This window comes from Microtus pennsylvanicus, chromosome 1, assembly GCF_037038515.1.
Source record: "Microtus pennsylvanicus isolate mMicPen1 chromosome 1, mMicPen1.hap1, whole genome shotgun sequence".
Taxonomy (NCBI): Eukaryota; Metazoa; Chordata; class Mammalia; order Rodentia; family Cricetidae; genus Microtus; species Microtus pennsylvanicus.
In genome coordinates this window covers 61,343,997-61,359,427 of record NC_134579.1, presented here as the reverse complement: position 1 = coordinate 61,359,427, position 15,431 = coordinate 61,343,997, and the positions used below count along the sequence as shown (strand labels likewise).

The 15,431-nt window shown below is 46.7% G+C and overlaps 1 protein-coding gene across 1 annotated transcript in view; it reads left to right on the top strand.

Annotated features, from left to right (window-relative positions):
* Positions 1-15,431, top strand: part of Slc12a8 (solute carrier family 12 member 8) — a 161,708-nt gene that overhangs the window by 108,624 nt on the left and 37,653 nt on the right. Inside the window, exons 8-9 of the mRNA XM_075955462.1 lie at positions 3,501-3,647; positions 11,559-12,174. Coding sequence (XP_075811577.1) covers positions 3,501-3,647; positions 11,559-12,174 — 763 coding nt within the window. The remainder of the gene's footprint in view (positions 1-3,500; positions 3,648-11,558; positions 12,175-15,431) is intronic.

The following is a 15,431-nucleotide window of genomic DNA, read 5'->3' as shown; positions in this document are numbered from 1 at the left end:
AGCAAGTGCCTTTATCTGCTGAGCCTCTCAGCAGCCCTGATTGTTGTTCGTAAGTGCTTTCAAATCAAGAAGCCAGATTGGTTACGGGGGTTTATCAATCAGATTATTTTAGTGATAATCTGTGAGACAGGAAGTAGATTAACCAGGACCTTGGGTTCAGTGTGACTTGACCATGAGGACTTAGTGCATTGCTGCAGCAGGGTAATGAGACACTGATGTTCTAGTTTGCATCTCTACTGCTATGATATGATAAAACACTAAGCGAAAGCAAATAGGGGAGGAAAGGGCTTATTGGCCTACAGGTCTCAGTCCATCAGCAAGGAAAGCCAGGGCAGGGGCTTGGAACAGACATCAATGGAAGGACCCTGCTTGCTGCCTTGCTCAGATAGCTCTCATATGCAGCTCAGACTCAGCTGCCTAGGGATGGCACTGCCCACAGTGGACTTGGTCTTCCTGCATCAATTAGCAATGCAGAAAATGTCTCATTTCCACAGGCCAACTTGATCTAGGCAGCCCCCACTTGAGACTTCCTCAGATAACCCTGGATTGTGTCAGGTTGACTCCTGAAGCTGACCAGGGCGGTGGGAGATGGAGAACCTTCATCTAGAAAGCTGTAAGTGACCAAGCTGAAAGCTCCATCTAACCATCGGTCATATTTATGCAAATGAGCACTTGAAGTGCCCAGTTCGAGTCACTATGTCTGAGGTAAGGCAGTATAGGGAGGGGCTGCCGGTTACACAAAAAGAGAGGCTTCTTGCAGTCCAGATGAGGATTGTGAGATGGGTTCATGGCTCGCCCAGGGTCGTGGACAGCAGCGCTGGTCCTCTGCGAGTTGGCACCAACAGGAACAGCTTCGTTCTCTCTTGTTCTGCCTCTTGACCCCTGTAAAATGTATGGGTTGTGGATTACATCAACTAATTAATTAATTCACCATTTATATACCTCTGTTGGGCACTGAGAATACTGTTGTGAAAGATCGTGAGGCCTGCCTACCTGAAGACAGCAGGTTGATAAATGCTGTAATAAGGCGGCGGGCTATGTTCCTGGCACCCGAGCTCCCAGCCGCCTGCACGGCTAGCTTTATACCCGAAATAATTACACGGAAACTGTATTCTTTTAAACACTGCCTGGCCCATTAGTTCCAGCCTCTTATTGGCTAGCTCTTACATATTGATCTAACCCATTTCTAATAATCTGTGTAGCACACGAGGTGGCTTACCAGGGAAGATCTTAACCTGTGTCTGTCTGGAGTGGGGGAATCATGGCGACTCCTAGACTCAGCTTCTTTCTCCCAGCATTCTGTTCTGTCTACTCCGCCTACCTAATTTTCTGTCCTATCAGAGACCAAGCAGTTTCTTTATTACTTAACCAATGAAACAACAGATAGAAAGATGACCCTCCTCCATCAGATAAAGGAGACTGTGATAGGCCTGTCCTGTCCTCATGCCTCATAACACTGGGGAACAGCCACTGTTAGGAGGAGACATGATGAGAGATATCTCATAGAGGAGATGGGGTTTGTACTGAGCCTGTTTGTTTGTTTTTGTTTTCAAGACAGGGCTTCTCTGTAGCTTTGGAGCCTGTCCCGAAACTAACTCTTGTAGACCAGACTGGCCTCGAACTCAGAGTTCTGTCGCCTGCCTCTGCCTTCCAAGTGCTGGGATTTAAGCTGTGTGCCATCACCTTAAAAAAGTATGTGTATATGTGTGTATACAAATGAGTTTATGTGCACCCAGATGACTGTGAAGGCCAAAGAGCATCAGATCCCCTGGTACTGGAGTTACAGGCTGTTATTATATGCCTGATGTGAGGTACTGGGATCTGAACTCAGGTCCTCTGCAAGAGCAGTAAGCACTCTAACCACTGGGCCGCCTCGCCAGCCCCCTGGTACTGATTCTTGATGCCCAGTGTTGAAGATTAAGCAGATTAGGGAATGTGGTCCCAACACTGCTGTGCAGCAGGTGTGGGGTGGGGAAGTCATGAACTGTGCAGGGTCCGTTTATCCACCAATAGGAGTTGTAGTTGGGGCTTTAGGATCCAGGTTCAGTTTGTCACTCTGGCAGGGACTTAGGGCATCACTTAGAAAATGCAAGAGCCCAACTGGACTCCTAGCCAGCCCCTAGTTCTCAAAGTGTGGTTTCTAGCCATTGGTTTCAACATTACCTTGGAACCTTCAGGAAATCCATATTCTTAGGCCCCCCTCAACACCTTCTGAATCTGAAATGCTAAGAACAGGGCCCAGAAACAGGTGGTTCAAGAGGCACGGAGATGAATCCCATGCCTGCCAATTTGAGAACGAGTATGTAGTCCATATGAGATATGAACTAACATGAAATGGTGGGCAAAGGGGAGTGGGCGGGGGAATGGGGACTCTAGCCTCCAGGCTGAGCTGGGGGAAGCTGGACAGTGGGAAGGTATGCCAGGGACCAGGCGTGGTCTGACTGGCACAGCATGCCTATAGTCCCAGAGCCTGGGAGGTGGGGGAGGGGTATTGTGAGTTAAGGACAGTTTGGACCTGCAACAAGACTGTCTCAGAGGACAAAACAAACCAACAAACTTAGCCAGCACCAGAGTTAGGCCCTAGAAGACTTCAGAGGCTCATCTCTGGCTGTGTGGTCCTGATGACTTGATTTGGAATCCCTGGAACGCATGTGAAAAGCCAAATGAATTGTCACATGTCTGTGATCTGAGCTGCGGCCAGATGGGAGGAGGAGAAAAGAGAACCCTCCAGGAGTTTGCAGGTCATCTAACCTAGAGTACACAGTGCAGAGGCAGGCAAGAGAGAGACCCTGCCTCAAAGTGGACAGTGAGGACTGATGCTCCAGGTTGACTTCTGACCTGCAAGGTGTAGGGAGCACAGAGAATCCTATAAATAAATAGTAAATATTCATAAATTTCTTTAAAAACACTGTTGGTCATTGAATAATTATAATAGTAAGATTCCTGTCACTATCATACAATGCCTGAGATAGCTGATTTATAAAGACGAAAGTTCGGGTCGGTAAGATGGCTCAGCAGGTAAAGAGTCACTTGCAGTCAAACCGTGTGGTTTCAGTTTGATCCTCAGGACCCACATAGTAGAAGGAGAGCACCAATTCTTACAAGTTTTCCTTTATTCTCCACATGCCTGTCGTGGGATGCACCCACACATCTCCACACTGAAATAAGTAAACTGTAACAGAAGTCTTATTTTGCTTTGGTTTGGTGGGGGAGTCTTATTTCGTGACCCATTGTTTTGGGCCTCTTGTAGGCAAGCCAGATGGCTACAATGGCAATGACTACAAGCCTGTAGCACGGCAAAACCGTCTTCTCAAAAGCAAAAGAAGGGCCTGAGACCTCACCATCCCCTTGGAGGGCTCAAAACTCCCACCAGGCCCTGCCTTTGACAGTCCCAGTACTGTTCAGTAGGTGCCGTCCTGGGGTGGGGTGAGGGCAGGCCCTAGCACAGAGGGACATTCAGGATCAGCCTGTGGTAATGGTGGAACATCTGCCTCACATAGGTGTCCCTGGTTGGCTTCCTTTTCCTGTTGGGCTTGTACATCTCATCCCTGGCTTCCTGTATGGGGGGACTCTATGGAGCCCCCCGGATCCTGCAGTGCATCGCCCAGGAGAAAGTGATTCCCGTACTGGCCTCTCTGGGGCAAGGGGTGAGTGACTCATTTGTTTACAGGAGCTCTCTCTTTCTCTCTCTCCCTCCCCCAACAGTCCCTCCCTTCCTCTCCCCCTCCATCCCTCCCTCTCGTGGCTTTTCTGATATGTGTCTCTGCCCTCTGGGGTGGGGCAAAGTGGAGTGCAGGGCTGTATCTTTCAGCTCTGTCCCTGGGTAGGTTAGCTGGTTACTTAAATAAAGCATCTTACATATCATAGCCACCCAGCTTCCAACAGAGCCCTCTCCCTCAATAAAAACAAATCCAAGACCCTCCAAGTTTAGCATAAAAGAATCTCTCATTTAGGAGAGCAGGCCCTTGCAGCTCTGTCTTTGCCACAGGCTCAGTGTGTCCTGGGTGGTAATGGTGATGGTAGTGGTGGTGTTGGTTTTGGTAGCAATGATGGTAGTGATGATGGTGGTAGTGGTGGTGATATTGTTGTCCTTGGTGGTGATGGTAGTGATGGTGGTGGTGATGGTGTTGTCCTTGGTGGTGATGGTAGTGATGGTGGTGGTGATGGTGTTGTCCTTGGTGGTGATGGTAGTGATGGTGGTGGTGATAGTGTTGTTCTTGGTGGTGATGGTGATGGTGATGATGACAATGGCGGAGGTGACGGCAGCAGCGGCTATTTGATGAGGCTCCACACTCTGGGCTCTGGGCTCTCTGTGAGTCATCATGGACCAAACTGTAACTGATCCTGAATAATTTGATTGAGGGATGGCTGGGGTGGACAAAAGAGACTTTCCTAGAAACCAATAGAAATAGACGCTGGGAATCCCACTTCTCTGTATTGTGGTTTATAAGGTGTACTTTGTTTGTTTGTCTGTCTGTTTATTTTTTTTTTCTGAGGCAGGGTTTCTCTGTGTAGCCCTGGCTGTCCTGGAACTAGCCCTATAGACTAGGCAGGGCTCAAACTTGGAGATCTGCCTGCCTCTGCCTCCCGAGTGCTGGGATTAAAGGCGTATGCCACCACCACTTGGCCTATACTTTTTTTTTTTTTTAGTTTTTCGAGACAGGGTTTCTCTATAGCTTTGGAGCCTGTCCTGGAACTAGCTCTTGTAGACCAGGCTGGCCTCGAACTCACAGAGATCTGCCTGCCTCTGCCTCCCGAGTGCTGGGATTAAAGGCGTATACTTTGTTTTTCTATTCTTAGTCCTTTCTGATTTCAGCCTCATCCCCTGTAATTTCTCCTCTTCCACCCCATATTGGATTTTTGAGATAAGGTCTCACTGTATAGCCCAAGATCACCAAAATTTGCTAGAACTCTCTGGCTGCATGTTTCTATTTATTTGTGTGTGTGTGTGTGTGTGTGTGTGTGTGAGTGTGTGTGTGTGTGAGAGAGAAAGACAGAGACAGAGAAACACAGAGAGAGAGAGAGACAGACAGAGAGACAGAGGGGGGGAGAGAGGTGGGTGGGGAGAGCATGTGCTAGAGCGCACACATGTGGGTGTGGCCAGGAGGACAGCTCTTTGGAGTCAGTAGTCACGTCCTTCCACCTGGGGATCAAGTTCAGGTCATCAGGCTTAGCATCCAGTGCCTTTACCCACTGAGCCACCTCAGTAAGCCCTGTTTATTTCTTGAAAGAAGCTTGCTTGAAACTTACAATCCTCCTGCCTCTACTACTTGAGGGCTGAGCATGCAGGCACTCATAACCACAGCTCCCTCTGTTTCTTATCCCCAGTGGACATGGGCCAGGAGGAGCAGTCGTTGTTACTTCACGATCAGACATTGATATATCAGACACCTTTATTCTACTTTTATGTGTCTGCATGTTTTGTGTGCTACTATGTACTACTCGCATGCTTAGAGCTCACAGAAATCAGAAGAGGGCAACTAACTCCCTAACTAGTTATAGGAGGTCATGAGCTGCCAAGTGGGTGCTGGGAATTGAACCGGGATCCCCCAAAAGAGCAGCCAGTGCTCTCAGTGGTGAGCCATCATCCCAGCCCTTCATTTATTATTTTTTAATGAGGTACCGTGAACACAGAATTCAAAACTAGAAATTATATAAATGGTGTCCACTGGGAATCTCTCCTCTGTGAACCTTTCTGCCTACTGTCCTAACCGTAGCCTTGTCCTTCAGGCACTGTTTCCCTAGGTTTTCACGGTTGTTGTTGGTTTTTTGTGTTTCTGTTTGTTTCTTTGCTTCTTTTGTGGTTGTGGGAACTGAATGCACCCTTGTCTGTGTGTGTGTTTGCGTATGTAGTATATATCATACATGATCAACCTCATGTGTTTTCTGTGATCTATCTATCTATCTACCTATCTATCTATCTATCTATCTATCTATCTATCTATCTATCTACCTACCTACCTACCTACCTACCTACCTACCTACCTACCTACCTATTAAGACAGGGTTTCTCTGTGTAACAACCCTGGCTGTCCTGGAATTCTTTGTAGACCAGGCTGACCTAGAGCTCACAGAGATCCACCAGTCTCTGCCTCCCAAATGCTGGGATTAAAGGCGTGTGCCACCATGCTGAGCTATATTTTTACTTTAAAAATTATTATAAAAATACATATATATATGTGTGTGTGTGTTGTGTCTGCGTGTATGTCTATGTGCCACTTGCATGCAGTATCCATGACGATCACAAGAGGGCATCAGATCACCTGGAACTGGAGTAACAAATGCTTGTGAGCTGCCAAATGGGCACCGGGAACAGAAACCAGGTCATCTGGAAGGGATCAAGTGCTCGTAACTACTGAGCCATCTCTCTAGCTACACCACTTTATTTTTTGAAGCACGGTCTCTCACTGATACAGCTATGGAAGTTGGCCAGTGAACTCTAGGGATCCCATCTTGGTGCCACCAGCAGCCTGTGTTGGGCGACAGGTGCAAGCCTGCATGTCCAGCTTACATGGGCACTGGGGATCTGAATTCAGGTCCTCACGGTCATGTGGCAGGCAGAACCAGCCGAGCCATCTCCTTCGGCTCACAACCGAGCCATCTCCTCAGGCTCCCCATTTGTTTTTCAAACAAATGCTTCTAATTCCACACAACAGACAGCTCTCTCAGTATATTGTTTATTTCATAACTTGCATTTTAAAAATTTCATGTAGTTTATAAATTCATCATTTATATTAATGTAAAGAGGATTTCCTCATTCTTTTTCCTCTATGTTGGTGCGACTTAGTCTATTTAGTCAGTTCCCTGTTGACGGATACACGAGTGCCTTCCAGTCAACAGTGCTGTAGTGGGTAATTCCTACTGCTACAACTGGATGTGTATAGCTTACATCTGTATTGGCAGATGCTTTGAGTAAATTTTTGTGTGTGTGATAATTTTTTTTATTTCTTTACTCTTTGGAAATTTCATGCATGTGTGCAATGTATTTTGCTCATAGCCACCTCCAACTCTCTCTCCCTCCCCTCACCTGAGAAGCCTCCCATTTCATGTCCTTTCCTCTTAGTCCTGGGAGTGCTGTCTGCTGGAATGTTGACTGGTCTTATTGACTTCATTTTGTGCACAACTATGGCGAGTGTCACAGCCATGCCAGGTCCAGATGACATACACAGCCCTCTTCCCCAACCTCTGGCTCTTACATTCTTTCCACCTCCTTCTCTAAGATGTTCTCGTAGCTTGGTAATGGTTGGTATTGATGTCCCATTAAGGGCTGAGCACTTAATAGTCACAGATGTTTATGTGTCTCCGCGTTAACTGCTGCCCACTACAGAAAGAAGCTTCTCTGACTGAGATTAAGAGCAGCACCAATACCTAAAAATAAATATTTAGAAGGCAGTTTGACAACATGTCTGTTTATCAAAACAACAGCAGTAGGTCCCCCCCCCCCCCTTAGGGCCTATGACTTCCCCAGCCATTGGCTTTTGAGTAGCTTAAAGTGCCAGACTTAAATTCTACTATGTGGAGCAGTCCTCAAATCCAGGCAGAAAGTGGTTGGTAACCTCCATAGCAGCCATGCCACTATGGCTCCAATGCATATATCTCTGTATGGTCACATTAGGGTTCACTGCTAGGCAATACCATTGATAAGTTTTTTTCTCCCAGAAGCCTGCAGAGCATCTTTTGGCACTATGCTAGTGGTAGGAAGTTCTGAGATTAGCTCCAACTTTATTCTCTATGTCCTGAAACCCAGATGTGGTGTGTCTTCAGCCACAGGCCTGACCGACTCTATTGGTTACTTTTCTGGTCCTGTAGTAAAATACCATGACCAAAAGCAACTTATGGTCAAAGGGATTTAGTTTTGTTTACATTTTTTTGTTCACTAACCCATGACTTCTGGGGAATTATTGTTCACCTGTGCAGCATGGACATGGGTTACTTGTGTTCAAACTCCTTCTTGAAAAAAAAACTATATACTTAAATTAGCTTCCGAAGTAGCAGGTCTGCTACTGCCTGCCTCTGCCTCTCAAGTGCTAGGGTTAAGGGGTGCACCACAACCACCCAGCTTCTCTGGCTCATTGTTAAGTGAAATGTTTTGCCAGTGTACAGCAGAAATGACCTTTGAGGATACCAAGATTTGTGTTCCCTTTATCGTGAATGAAGTTGATTATCTCTTCCTGTTTTGTAGATGTCTGTATTTTTTTTTCTGCCATTCAGGTTATTTTCAATTTTTAGAAGCTCTTTGTTAGGAAGGCTAACTCTGTGGCCTGTATTACATTTCTCCCTGTTTGTCACGTGTCTTTTAACGTTTAAAGTTTCCCTCAGCCCCTAAAAACTTCTTCATATAGGGTTAGATTATATTCATTTATTTCCTTTTCTTAATAGCAGAAACATAAGCACAGTTTTGAGTTATAGTGAACAGATTAGAAAATGTCATGAAATCAATGTAAACTGTTTTAAGAATAAGCTTGAGGTAAGTGCCTTGTGGCCTCCACCCATGAACCCTGCAAGTCTCCCACCCCACCTACCTCCCCAGTGAGGCCTCCCCTCTGACTCTTCCTCCCCACCTATCTTCCCAGTGAGGCCTCCCCTCTGACTTTCCCTCCCCACCCACCTCCCCAGTGAGGCCTCCCCTCTGGCTTCACACTCCCTCTCTCTCCCCAGTGAGGCCTCCCCTCTGACTCTCCCTCCCCACCTGCCTCCCCAGTGAGGCCCTCCCCTCTGACTCTCCCTCCCCACATACCTCCCCAGTGAGGCCTCCCCTCTGACTCTCCCTCCCTACCTATCTTCCCAGTGAGGCCCTCCCCTCTGGCTCCACACTCCCTCTCTCTCCCCAGTGAGGCTCTCCCCTCTGGCTCCACACCCCTCGACTCTCCCTCCCCACCCGCCTCCCCAGTGAGGCCCTCCCCTCTGACTCCACACCCGCTGCCTTCTGTGATGAGCATTTATGACTTTTCTAGGGGTCTGCAGGCTTTCTCAAGTGTCAAACAGCACATTGCAGGTCCTGAGCCTTGGACACCAGTGCCACGTTCTGCTGTTGAAGCTCATAAATTGCCACAGAGAACACCTGACCCTTGACCAAGGGCACAAATCTAAATTTCATGTAATTCATGTAATAAAACCTTATTCTTTTGATTACTAAAAGATGCAAAGCCGCTTGTGGCTCATGGCACAAACAGACTCTAGGATTTGGCTCGGGGACCTCAGCTTACAACTCTGCTCCCTCCAAGAGCATCTCTGAACATTTGCCTGCTTCTGAAGCCTCCGAGTACAGATTCAGTATTCCTTCTTTATACTGTCCGGGGCCAGGAGCTTTTCAGACTCGGGGCTTTGGGGTATTCTATATTTGTAATACAGTACCTTTAGGCCAGGTCTAAATATTCAGTCCACGTATGTTTCATACACACCTAGCCACGTAGCCTGAAGGTGATTATACACAGCGTGTTTAGAAATTGTAGGCATGAAGCAAAGTTTCATGGTGTGGGGCTTCCCAATTTAATTTCCACACAAATCAAATACAGGCTTTATAGAATTCCAGCATTTCTGATACAGAGTTTTTGTGCTGAGGATATCAAGTCTGTAAATGTGCGAGAGTGTGTATGTGTGTGTGAGTGTGTGTGTGAGTGTGTGTTTGAGAGTATGTATGTGAGTGTGTATGTGAGTGAGTGTGTGAGAGAGAGTCTATGTGAGTGTGTGGGAGCGTGTGAATGTATGCAAGAGTGTGTATGTGTGTGAGAGAGAGTGTGTGTGTGAGTGTGTGGGAGAGTGTGTGCGGAGTGTGTATGTGTGTGTGACAGAGAGTGTGTGTGAGTGTGAGAGTGTGTGTATGTGAGTGTGTGTATGTGAGTGTGTGTATGTGAGTATGTGGGAGAGTGTGTACATGTGAGTGTGTGTATGTGTGTGTATGTGAGTGTATGTGAGTATGTGTCTGTGTATGAGTGTGTGTGAGTGTGCATCCTTCTACACTATACTTCCCCATCATTATGTTTCTGAGCATCCTCCTCCTCTTTGCTGTGTCTTATTATTGAGGGGGGGATATGGATGATCCTTGTTCTAAATGAAAATTTAGATTAACCCCAAACTGTATTCCTAGTACCGGGGTCTTTTTCCCAGACAGCATTTCTCTGTGTAGCCCTGGCTGTCCTGGATCTGACTCTGTAGACCAGGCTGGCCTTGAACTCAGAGATCCACCTGTCTCTGCCTCCCGCATGCTGCACTTAAAGGAGTGCACCGTCACCTCCGTCTTCTATGACTGAAATTTCTTACCCACACAATATGTCTGTCTCCATACACTGAGTAACGCCCGACCTTTTCCAGGGTATTTGTACTAGTCGATGCTGCTGTAGAGATGGATGAGGTGTTTGAATCCTCTTTGTTTTTACAAGTTTGCCATTTTCGTGGGTATTTGGAAAGTAGACACCTTTATCTGCTGAGCCATCTCACCTGCCCTGTCTGTCTTTTTCCAATTACGCTGTAGGGGTTCACTGTCTGTTTTCCATATCTTTTTTCCGAAACTTAAAGAAAATCAGTTTCTAAGGACTTAGCTTATATGCAGTCATTTTATTGTTAGAATCCGCTAAACCACTTTAATAAACATTCCCCAACATTCTCAAACATTATAAAAGCTTTCCTCTTCCTTCTTCCTCTCCTCCCCTCCCTCTTTCTCTCCTTTTTAAAGGCTGTTTTGGGGATGGTTTCTCAGGTCAGCATGGGTTCCAATACGCCCCTAAATGCCACCGTTGGTTTCAGAGGTGTACTGGGAGTGCTTTAGGCTGGAAGTTCAGCGGGGGGCTGTCCACATAAAGCTGATGTTTAAAGCCATGACCAGGGGTAAGGGCCTAGTGGGTGAGTTTAGGTGGAGAAAAGAAATGGTCAGGAGGACAGGCATGGGACAACTTTAGATCCAGTCTCTGAGGCTTGGGGACTGGGTTAAGAAGGCCGAGAGGGAGAGCTGGTGGAGGGGAGGCAAATGGAGAGAAGCCAGATGCAGAGTCAGCCACAGAGGAACAAGGCAGCTGGGTCAAATAAAGTTCACCAGGTGACGAACAGGGGACCCAGAGGTGAATGCACCCTTGGTTCCAGAACCGTGAGTGGCTGTGGTGGTGTCAAGGAAAGGCAGGTAAAAAATCTTCCCACATCCATTCCATGCCCTTCTCCACGAATGCCAGGCATGTGTAGTTGTGTGCGCATAAGCAACTTGTCCGTGATGCCTAGATGCGCGGGGATCAGTGGTTTGTAATCACACGGGGGCCTCCTATTTGGGGAAGTTGAAACACCAAGACTTCCAAAGCCATAAGGTAGCGAGCCATGTTAGTAGTGATGTGGTCCATGCCTCTGGTATTTAGGAGATCCTACGTGACCCTGCTGGGTTTGCGTTACAACGTGTTAGCTCAGGTTTCACATCAACCCCATGAGTTGGAGGTTATTTCAAACATCACGTGGAGAGAAGTTCCTGAGACATTATGTTTGGTTTTTTTTAATTATTTTTATCATTTAATTATCAAATTTCTGAAATTTTCTATCTGAAATTTCACAATTCTGTATTTTTGTTGTTGTTCTCATAGAAAGGGCCAAATAAAACACCTGTAGCGGCCATCTTCCTGACCAGCGTGGTGACCATGGCCTTTGTCCTAGTGGGCCAGGTCAATGTTCTGGCTCCCGTCGTCACCATCAACTTCATGCTGACCTACATCGCCGTGGACTACTCTTACTTCGCCCTCTCCATGGCTCCCTGCAGCCTCCCCGAGTCTCGGGAGCCGGCGCCCAGAGAAGGTCCAGAGGCTCCGCGCTGCTCTGAGCGCCTGCTTCGGGACAAGGCTCCCAGCTACGGCTCTGACACCCCTGCTGGAAGCCTCTCTGAGGGCACTCTGCTGGAGTTCAGCAAGGACATGGACCAGCTCCTCCAGCCTAGAGGGAGACTAGAGCCTAGTCAGCTTGGGTCAAGACAGGGGAACCAGATCCCAAAGAGGAAGTACAAGAAGGGCGCCAAGCGAACCCTACAAGATAGCTTCCTCTTGGACCCTGGGTCACCCTCGTCTTTTCCTACAGAAGACTCTGAGGGGTTGTCCGCTGCTTCCTGGGAGGCGCCAGAGTCCTGTCTGAGCCAGCGGACATCTAGGAGTGTATCACATGACCAACTTGTCCCAGATCTGTGCAGCCGGCCTAGAGTGAATGGAGATGGTAAGTGCATTGGATTTATGTTGGGGCCTCCTATTTTGGGGTGACCACTAGTTGCTTCATCTACCTAGTTATTACACTTCAGTTTTCATAACTTTGGATAATTTTAATATTTATTTCAAAATGTTAGAATTTAGTGTCGGTTAAATTGTTTATAATTCTACCCTGATATATATATATATATATATATATATATATATCATATATATATCATATATATATGATTTTAGACAGTGTATAAGAGCTGGGAGCCAGAGCTAGAAATTGAATATCATTTTCCTGTTAGTCAAAATTCTGTTGAAACTTAACCATCATGAACCAGATTAAGTTATCCTTTGTAAAGGAATTAATGCTAAGGACTCACTAAGTTTTGTTGGTAGAAGAGGGCTCTCCCAACCCAGGCACCATGGGATGAAGGAATGGTAGCTGAAGGATTGTAGCGTTTCTTAAACCCCTCAAACACAACATCATAAAGTCATTACAGAAAGTGAGAAATCCTGGGGGAAAGAGAAAACATCATTTTTGAGAACCTGCCATATCCCAACTGCTTTATATCTTGCTATAATTTGGATCTGGAATGTCACCCAAGGGTCCAGGTTAAATGCATGCCCCAGGATGGTGCAATTGGGTGGTAGTAGAACTTTAAGAGGAGGGGCCTAATGAGAGGACTTCAGGTCATTGGAGGTAAGCTCCTCAAGGGGTCCTGGGGACACTGGTGCTCTCTCTGCTCTCCGTTGCTCTATGGCCCATGATATAAGCAGTTTTATTTTATCACCATGGTGTGATACCCTACTAGCAGGCCTAAAGCAGCAGGACCAACTAGTCACGGATGGACACCTCCGATACTGTGGGCCAAAATAAATCTTTTTGCCTTAAAAGTTGTTGAATTAGCTAACTTTTTATCACTATGGCAACATGCCTGAGGAAACAACTTAAGGGGGAAAGAATTTATGTGGGTACCATTTCAGAGATTTCTGTGCATACTCAGGTGGCGCTGTGGTTTGAGCCAGTGGCAAGGTCGAGGCATTACGGTAGGAAGACACAGTGGAGAAAACTGCTACCTCCCAGCGTCAGGAAACAGAGGAGCACAGAAAAGAGCTGCCAGGGACCACACATAACCTAGTTCTGTACTTTCTCCAATCAGGCCTAAGAGCTCATTCAGTACAGATTAATAATGAATCCATCGATCCGGTTATAGCCCCCTGACCCAACCCCGTAGCTCTGCCAAGAGCTGGGGCCAAGCCTTCAGCACATAAGACTTTCAGGAGGACACTTCTTATTAGATCATAATTGATTGAGTAAACCATCCCAGGTGTTTGTTACAACGACAGAAGCTGCCTCATGCACGTCCAGTACTTCATGTAGTATAATAGATACCAGTATCTCCCAGTTTATCAATGAAGACTTCTGGTGGAGTCATCAAGAAGTTTGAGCAGACCCCTTGCGTGACTTGCTATCACAGTCTCCAGGCACCCGCGTGCATTTGATGTCTAGGTACTTTGTGCTATAGCATCTCTGTGCAGATGGGCTTGGACAGGGGATGAGACAGAGGCCATAGGAGACGTCTGAAGAAGAGCGCTCTGTGTTTCCTTCTCTTAACTTGGTGGGGCCCTTTCAGTGGTAGGACAGTTATTAAAATATAAACCATAATTTATTTTTATCAAAATCACAAGTGTACAGTTTAATAAGCCAAATGCATTAAAAGTCAGAACAGTGGTTTCCACATTTCCATACTGTCCCCCTCTACCCTTCACAACCCCCCAGTCCCAGTTAGTTTGTTTATTTGGTTTTGGTTTTTCAAGACAGTATTTCTCTGTGTAACAGCTCTGGCTGTTCTGGAACTCACTCTGCAGACCAGGCTGGCCTTGAACTCACAGAGATCCACCTGCCTCTGCCTCCCAAATGCTGGGATTAAAAGTGTGTGCCATTACAGTCCTTAGTTTTAGTTTTATGAGGCAGAGTCTCACTGTGTAGCCCCGGCTAGCCTAGAACTTGCAGACCAGGCTGGCCTCACACTCACAGACATCCTCTGCTTGGGATTAAAATTGTATGCCGCCATGCCTGGCAGATTACAGGCCATCCCGTTTACCACACATCAGAGCTAGGGAACAAGGAATGTCTCAGCTACAATAACGTTCTGTTCACTCTATTTATTTCACTTGCTGTTGCTGCCTGCCCATCATTGAATGTCCTTTCTGCGTCTGAAGAATTTCCAACATATGAATCTTGGGAGTAGGCAGAGGAAGCCATCACACTCAGAGCCACAGATGTCAAACACTCAGTTTTATGGCATCGGCTGCAGCTAGAGTTTAGGCATGAGACCAAGGACACGCCAATCAGACAAACCCTCCTTAGACTGGGAAATGAGGACACCAGAGAGCTCTCTGGAAGTTTGTCGGAAGGTGCAGACAGTGCAGCAGTTGTATCCCCAGATGCTGCTGTTACAAACCGTTTTTGAGCGTCAGTCATCCTGGCTCCAGAGTCCTGACCTCGTTCTCAGCTTTTCCAGCTGTTTTCAGAGGTTTATTTTTAAAAACTTAGTTAAAATGCACTCAATAAATAATTACTATCTGAGCCGTTTTTAGTGTGCAGATCAGCGTTGTTAAATATATCTGTGTTTAAGTTAGATAGCTACTGCCATTGTCATTTCCTTCTGATAAAACTATATCCATTAATCGATAGCTCCCCTGCTCTATCAGGGAGCTGACTTTTCACTGTTGGGGAATGTACCCTGCTGAGCCTACATCCTCAGTGTTGGAGTGATGACTGCATGTTAATCTTGTGCTCACTTGAGTCAGGCTTCTTTCTGAGTTCGAGGCCAGCCTGGTCTATAGAGTGAGTTCTAGGACAGCCAGGGCACAGAAGAACCCTTTCTCAAAACAACAGCAAAAACGGTTTTTGTTAACTTGACACACACTAATTCACCTGGGAAGAAGAAACCTAAATGAAGAAAATGCCTCCATCAGATTGTCCTATAGATTGATTAATAATTGTTGGGGTGAATCCATCCCACTTGTGTGTGGTGTTACCCCTGGGCAGGAGGCCTTGAGTTGCATAAGAAAGCAGGTTGAGCAAGCTAGGGGAACAAGACAGTGATCAGCACCCCTCCGTGTCCTCTGCTTCAGTTCCTGCCTCCAGGGTCCTGCCCTGAGCTCCTGCCCTGACTTCCCTTCACGATGAACAATGAGCTGTAAGATGAAGCAAACCCTTGCCTCCCCGAGCTGCCTTTGCTCACGGTGTTTACTGCTGCAGTAGAAAGC